This window comes from Oryctolagus cuniculus, chromosome 13 (assembly GCF_964237555.1).
Source record: "Oryctolagus cuniculus chromosome 13, mOryCun1.1, whole genome shotgun sequence".
Classification (NCBI taxonomy): Eukaryota; Metazoa; Chordata; class Mammalia; order Lagomorpha; family Leporidae; genus Oryctolagus; species Oryctolagus cuniculus.
In genome coordinates this window covers 27,212,200-27,220,399 of record NC_091444.1, presented here as the reverse complement: position 1 = coordinate 27,220,399, position 8,200 = coordinate 27,212,200, and the positions used below count along the sequence as shown (strand labels likewise).

General features: G+C 40.0%; 1 protein-coding gene across 3 annotated transcripts in view; it reads left to right on the top strand.

The window, feature by feature from the left end:
* The window catches only part of NSL1 (NSL1 component of MIS12 kinetochore complex), a 62,926-nt gene that overhangs the window by 1,213 nt on the left and 53,513 nt on the right, over window positions 1-8,200 (top strand). For all 3 annotated transcript variants that reach the window (XM_051821327.2, XM_070055285.1, XM_051821329.2), the window contains exons 2-3: window positions 3,009-3,087; window positions 6,994-7,124. In XM_051821327.2, coding sequence (XP_051677287.2) covers window positions 3,009-3,087; window positions 6,994-7,124 — 210 coding nt within the window. The remainder of the gene's footprint in view (window positions 1-3,008; window positions 3,088-6,993; window positions 7,125-8,200) is intronic.

The window sequence follows — 8,200 nt, the reverse complement described above, 5'->3', positions numbered from 1 at the left end:
TACCTCAGATATATGTAGTGTGGGGGGAGAAGACTGTTGTGTTGTCTAACGGTATACTATGTCCTTTCTTAGGGAGTGCTAAAGTACTTAAAACATTTAATCACAGAAAAAGAGCATGGTTAACCTAATATATCCTATTTTATGTGATCTTAAAGTGGATTAGAAGATATCAGTGGAATTCATTTGTGTTTTAAACAAAGGGGTAGATATAAGGCTTTGATTATACCAGTGTACCTTTTTATCTAAAGCTGTATAATGAGCATAGCAGCATATATTTTTTAAAAAGTATTGAAGCAGGGCCGGTGCTGTGGCACAGCGGATAAAGCTGCCGCCTGCTGTGCTGGCATCCCATATGGGCCCCCGTTCGAGTCTCTATTGCTTCGCTTCCAATCGGCTTTCTGCTGTGGCCTGGGAAAGCAGTGGAGGATGGCCCAGGTCCTTGGGTCCCTGCACCTGGGTGGGGGACCCAGAAGAAGCTCCTGGCTCCTGGCTCCTGGCTTCAGATTGCCATAGTTCCGGCCATTGTGACCATCTGGGGAGTGACCTTTCTCTCTCTCTCTCTCTCTGCCTCTCTGTAACTCTGCCTTTCAAATAATAACTAAAATGAAAATCTTAAAAAAAAAGAAGAAGTATTGATGCAACCATGCAATATTACCAAGACAGTTTGCATTTTCAGATAATCCTTGAAAACCCATAAAGTAGAAATTTTACTTTATAAAATGTAGGACTTGTATCTTAACTCATAGCTATCAATCACTTGATTTATGCTTATTTTTAATCATACAGATGGTACAGAGTGCATGCTCATTATAGAAAAGTCAAACAATAGCCTAGAACAAAAGTCTGCTTCGAATTCCCCTTCCTCATCCATATTCCTAGAGATAACTTAGTATTTTGGAGAGTAGTTGGGGGCTGTAAACCTTCTATACCCCTTTTTTGTTTTTGTTTGCTTGTTTGTTTACATTAATAGGGTCTTGCTGATGAATTGTTATCCAACTGCTATATGCTTTTTTTGTTTTGTTTTTGTTTTATTTATTTATTTTGAAAGAGTTCCAGAGCAAGAGAGGGGGAGAAAACAAGTGAGCGAGCACTCTTCCATCCGCTACTTCACTGCCCAGATGGCCGCAACAGCCAGAGCTGGGCCATGCTGAAACCTGGAGCCAGAAGCTTCATCCAGGTCTCCCACATGGGTGGTAGGGGCCCAAACACTCAAGCATACTTCTTTTCCCAGGCTGTTAGCTGGGAGCTGGATCGGAAGTGGAGCAGTTAGGACACAAACTGGCACCCATGTGGGATGCTGGTATTATAGGCTGTGGCTTTATCCCCTGTATGTCATAATGATGGCCCCACATTGTTTTTTGATTTTTGGAGTTTTTTTGTTTGTTTTAGCCAAATATGTCTGGCTATTACGTGTTCTTCATTCTTTTTCAGTCCTACATGGTATGTATGTGTTGTTTAATTAATTTTCTACTTTTGGATTTATGTATTTTTCCCCTTAAAGTTTCATTATTGCAGAACTGAAGTGAATATTCCCATTAATCCTCTTTGTGTTAAGAGTAGTCCTTTTAAGATACATTGTTACAATGTACAAGAGACATTTAATAGTACTACCAAATTCCTTTAGTCCTCTTTTTTTTTTTTCTTTCCAAGATTTATTTATTTATTTGAAAGACAGAATTACAGAGAGGGAGAGGAAGAGAGAGACAGAGGTCTTCCATCTGCTGGCTCACTCCCCAGATAGCTGCAACTGCCAGAGCTGCGCTGATGCTGATCTGAAGCCAGGATCCAGGAGTTTCTTCCTGGTCTCCCATGCGGTTGCAGGGGCCCAAAGACTTGAGCCATCTTCTACTGCTTTCCTAGGCCAAAGCAGAGAGCTGGATCGGAAGTAGAGCAGTTGGGACTCGAACTGGCGCCTGTATGGAATGCCAGCACCACAGGCGATGGCTTTTAGCCACTACACCACAGCACCAGCCCCCTTGAGTCCTTTTTAAAATAATCTATTATGAACATTCTCAATAAAAATAGACTAGTACGGGGGGTTCCCCATGTGATCCATCACCAAGTTCAATAATTATCAAAATTTTCTTGCAATTTTTATTTCAAAGCAAATATCAGATTTCATGTCCTTGGATCCCAACACACTAGAGTATACATCTCTTAAAAAAATCGTTCTTTATAATGTAGGAATTAGTTTTATTTATTTTTTTTATATGAAAGGCAGAGCAATACACACACATATATACACACACACACACTCAGAGGGAGAGAAAGAGAGACCGATCTTCCATCTGCTGGTTCACTCCCTGAATGCACGCAACTGCTGAGGCTGGGCCAAACTGAAGCCAGAGCCAGTAACTCCATCGGGGTCTCTGATGTGGGATGACAGGGACCCAAATCCTTGAGTCATCACCTGCGCCTCCTAGGGTAACATTAGCAGGAAGCTGGATGGGAAATGAAGCTGGTGTTAAACCCAGCACATGGGTTGCAGGTGTTGCATGCAGTGGCTTAACTGCTGTACTACAATGCCCATCCCCGTTTTATTTTAAGCATGTATTATTTTCCCTGTTGTTAACATTGGTATTCAGCAGCATATATGGTATGTGTACTCCTGAGATTTCATTAATCCCAAATTTGTTAGCTTTTATTTAGGAAGTACATTTTTTGTTTGTTTTTAAGAGTAATCTGAAATTTTGCATCACGTTTTCTCATAGGTAGTATGATAGCAATCATAGCTCAAATATAGGTAGAAATCATGATTGAAGTACATTTTTTGTTTTTAAGAGTAATCTGAAATTTTGCATCATGTTTTCGCATAGGTAGTATGGTGACAATCATAGTTAAAATATAGGTAGAAATCATGATTGAAATGGAATCTTCATTGAAAAGAATAAGGACTAATAGGCCATTCTGCTGCTTTTCTTTATATATCCTCTGTCACAAATCTAATATTTTTGCCAAAATGTTTGCATTTAGTATTTAGTGCCTTGACAACTGTGAATTTATTACAGACTTTTGAATCAGCTGTGCAGGAGAATGTCAGCATTAATGGGCAAGCATGGCAGGAAGCTTCAGATAATTGTTTTATGGGTATGTGACGACTTTTTCCTTCTGATCATTTGAGTTATTTTGAATGCTGTTTTTAATCTCTATGTTCAGTGTTACTTCTTAAAAAATTCTCTATTAGGGAACTAAAAGGAGAAACCTAATATAGAAGATTTCTAAAGTCATAATCTAAGGCTAACACAGTTGGTACCTTGATCCATCTGGATTTGTGGCATTTTAATTGGGACTTTCATCTGACTAATCTTCAAACTACCTTTGTCAGTTTATTGGAAAATACTATTGAAGTATCCCCAAATTAAAAAACAGGCCCAGAGAATTCCTGTAATTTCTTGTGAAGCCAGTGGTATTTTTGCAAGTGATCTTCGAGTAAATAGTGAAGTACCCTTTGAAGCTTGAAGTTTGTGTGAGTACCATGTAAAGGATGACATTACGTATTTGCAGAAGGTTTCTTATTCTTAGTAAGACAGAACACTTTCTTGGTCTGAAGAAGAGTTGATTCTACCCTAACTGATGGTGTTGACACATTTTGAGAAACTGCAGTTTTAATAGAAACAGAATGGTTAATGTAGAAAGGAAATGATTTAGTAGAAAAGGAATGGTTTGTATGAGAAGAAAGGCAGAATTCCCCTGTGCTCTTACAGCATTGTACAGTGAAAGGTGATCCTAACAAAAGCTCCAGTGTCTGGCCTGTCCCCCTGGTGGTACTACAAAGATCTGACTAACATAGCTTGGTATCACTACTCGATTCCAAATTGTCCAGTTTATACCCTTGGACTCATTCCCAACCACGACACCAGGCAACCCTGTGTGGTTATAGTTTTTCTTTGCAACATTAAGATAATACTTTGCCCAGAAGAATTCATTGTCCCTTCCTTAGAACTATTGTATTTGTCTCTTCAAAGAAACGAAAAGTTACTTTTTGTTTTACATATTAGAGAGTAAAACAGCAACACTAGGGGCAGGCATTTGGCCTAGCAGTTAAGGCACTGGTGAAGATGTCCCATGTTAGAGTGTCTGGGCTCTGTGCTCAGCTCTTTTCTCTACTCAGACTTCCTGCTAATGCAGACCCTGAGAAGCAGGGTGATGGCTTAGATGACTGGCTTGCTGCCACCCACATGGGGCATTGCCCCAGCCAGAGACATTGCAGGTATTAGGTAGGGGGTGGGGGGAGTGGGTCACGGATGGGGGCACTTGGATAGTTTCTCTCTCTCTGTTTTCCCCAACCTCTCAAATTAATTAATTAAAATTGAAGGCTTTAGAGGTATGTATTTGGCCTAGCAGTATGTTCTCAACTCTTAGTTTGGCACATCATAGGCACCCATAAAATATTTGCTAAAATAATAAGTAATCCTTCTTTGCTCAGATTTGTTTTTACATTTTAGTTTTGCAGCTATATCACAAGGTAGTGTCAAGAAATCATTTTATCCAACACACAAAAAAATTTAGCTGGGTGCCTTTTTTTTTTTAACTGATTTTAAAATGGCACACTATTCTTTTCAGGCTAGTAGTTTCACTGTTTTGATGACTAGATTAAAATTCAGCCATTCAGGGTCTGCGCTGTGACATAGTGAGTAAAGCTGCCGCCTTCAGTGCTGGTATCCCATATGGGTGCCGGTTCCAGTCTCTGCTTTACTTCTGATCCAGCTCTTTGGTGTGGCTTGGGAAAGCAGTACAAGATGGCCCAGGTCCTTGGGCCCCTACCCCTACATGGGAGGCCCGGAGGAAGCTCCTGGCTCCTGGCTTCGGATTGGTGCAGCTCCGGCCATTGCGGCCATTTGGGGAGTGAACCAGCAGATGGAAAACCTCTCTCTCTCTGGCTCTCCTCTCTCTGTAACTCTGAGTTTCAAGTAAATAAATCTTTAAAAAAAATTTAGGCCGGCGCCACGGCTCGCTAGGCTAATCCTCAACCTGTGGCACCAGCACCCCAGGTTCTGGTCCCAGTTAGGGCGCTGGATTCTGTCCCGGTTACTCCTCTTCCAGTCCAGCTCTCTGCTGTGGCCCAGGAAGGCAGTGGAGGATGGCCCAAGTGCTTGGGCCCTGCACCTGCATGGGAGACCAAGAGGAAGCACTTGGCTCCTGGCGTCAGATCAGCGCAGCGCGCTGGCTGTAGTGACCATGTGGGGGGTGAACCAACAGGAATGGAAGACCTTTCTCTCTCTCACTGTCCACTCTGCCTGTCAAAAAAAAAAAAAAATCTATTTCTAGCATAGACTTTGATGCTACAGAACACATGTGATATAGACCATTTGAGGATCTTACTCTATTTTTACTGTTTAAAATGAATTTTTAAAAAATATTTATTTATTATTTATTCAAAAGGCTGAGTTACAGAAAGGCAGAGTCAGAGAGACAGAGTCAGAAAGTCTTTTATCCGCTGCTTCACTTCAGATGTCCACAACTGTTGGAGCTAGGCTGATCCAAAGCCAGGAGCTTCTTCTAGATCTCTCACGTGGGTCGGGGCCCAAGCACTTGGGCCATCTGGTACTGCTTTCCCAGGCCATAGCAGAGAGCTGGATCAGAAGAGGAGCAGCCAGCACTCCAACCAGTGTCTCTATGGGATGCTGGCACTGCAGGCAGTGGCTTTACTCATTACACCGCAGTGCTCTCCCCCCAGAATGATTTTTAAAAATAAAATTGCGTGGGTTATTTGCATTCATTTCATCTGAGGTCCTTTGTTTTTAGGCCCCATCCTAGAAATAATTTGATTCCTACTGAGTCAAATTTTATGTATTCCTAAAGTAATCTCATGTGATTATTCTGCTAATGTTTGACAATGACTGTTTTAAAACATAGGAAAACATTTGATAAAGTAGATTTAAATAAAGAGAAACTCTAAAGTCACCATATCTTTCATTTTTTTCTTGCCATCTATCCAGTTGAGTCCTATTTCACATTCAGCTATTCCAAATGTGTTATTGTCACAGCTTTGATTCAGCATATAATAATGTTAAAATTAGTTAGGACCCTGATATTAAGTGCCCTTTATGGTCTAGTTCTTACATATTTTTATGCTCTTTCTTCCTTATGTTATCCTGCAATCATTTAGAACTTTTCTTTGTTTCCCAAAGACTTTATCATCTTGCAAATAGTTTCCTCTTCCTAAAATGCTTCTTCCTATCACTTTTTTTCTCTACCATTTTTGGTCCAATGGACTTAAATTTTATTTCAAGCTTAAGTGTTACTTCATTTTTAAATGTCTTAAATTCCCCAGGTAGAGTTAGTATTCTTTTTTTAAAAAATATTATTTTATTTATTTAAAAGAGTTACAGAGAGGGAGAGAGGGAGAGGGAGATGGGGAGGGAGGGAGGGAGAGAGAGAGAGAGAAAGAGAGAGAGAGAGAGAGTCTTCCATCTGATGGTTCACTCCCCAGATGGCTGCAACCGCCGGAACTGCACTGATCCGAAGCCAGGAGCCAAGAGCTTCTTCCGGGTCTCCGATGTGGGTGCAGGGGCCCAAGGAAATGGGCCATCTTCTACTGCTTTCCCAGGCCATAGCAGAGAGCTGGATCAGAAGAGGAGCAGCCGAGGCTAGAACTGGCGCCCATATAGGATGCTGGCGCTTCAGACCAGGGCTTTAACCTGCTGTGCCACAGCGTCGGCCCCCAGAGTTAGTATTCTAATAACATTTTGTTTATTCCTCTATTGCATTATCAGGTTGCTTTGTAATAATCTGTTTCTCCTATCTAACTATGAACTCTTAGCCAGCAGTGATTGTGTTACATTCATCTTTGTGTTTCTGTGGTTTAGACCCGACTTCCCGTAGGTACCTAATAACTTGTTCATTGAGTAAATTGATCCCTGAAGTGAGGGCTTCCATTACTTGCCATGTTTGTTTTCCTTAATCATTTGTTTTCTGAATTGTCATATTTCCATATAAAATAGAGAAAACAAATTTTAAGCAGTTTTTAGATGTTATTTTTTTTTAAATTAGATTCTGACATCAAAAAACTTGAAGATCAGTTTGATGAAATCATAGTTGATTTAACAACAAAACGTAAGCAGTATCCCAGAAAGATCCTTGAATGTGTCATCAAAACCATAAAAGCACAACATGAAATTCTGGTAAGTTGATTTACGTTTAAAATGTGTATATTTTCTAGTTCTAAGTCATATTAGGTCTTGAGCATACCTGATGATAAAATTGAAATTGGAGTTGGAAGACTGACAGTTGACGTTGTCATTCTGAGATTAGGAAGGGAAAGGAAGTTTATCTTTTAACCTTTCTATTTGTTTTGTGTTTGGCACATGGTTTGTATATTTAATATGGAAGACTCTTTAGGTAAACTGATGGTGAAAGTTGTTTGACTACTTGTTCATAACACCAAAGTTTACTTTATAAATTGTGTGTAATTTGTTTTGCTTCAAAAATCCTAACCATCTGGTTCACAAGATCAAGAAGTCAGCCTCTGCAGCCTGAGCTTTTTAGACAAGTAGAGCCCTAGGTTTATAATTCCTGTAGATAAAGTCTTGACCAACCAAATCACCTCACCCTCTTTTCAAAGTAGCTTGAAATAAGTGCAAAATAAGTGAGTCCACAAGCAGGTTAGACTTAAATCTTCCCCGGTTGAGGAGTATGGAGGTTTGCTGGTAGTAGCATTGCTCCTTGGCTGAGAAACACATGATGCCTTGGATTTTGAAATTAACAGACTTTCACATACAAGGCAACTGGAAAGTTGCCTTCTTTTCAGGAATTGTTAGCATAATAAAGTCCAGGCTTAATACTTTCTCTAAAATATTTTATTTGTGATTTTATGAAGAAAAAATTTATAAGAAGCATGCTACATTCTTTCTTCCATATAAGTTAGTAAAGAAATATCCCCAAGCCTGCTTTAAAGTTTCTGCAGGAAAAACATTTGAAATGTATTTATTTTTCAGTGTTTCCCTCCTTACCTCCCTCCTCCTGAAACAAAACAAAAAACAAAAAGCCAAAGCTAGTAATCAGCATCATACAAAACAAAGAAAGCCGGCAGGCCTAGGTATTATACCAATGTGCTGGCTTAAAAAACAATGCAAAATGGATGGGGAAAGGATTCCAAAGAGCTTTTTAAATTATCTTTCCTCCTTCTTTAGATCTTTGACTCCTGTTGACTTCATGCAAGAACCAGAAGGCTTTCCTGTTACTTTTTGCCTGAGTGATA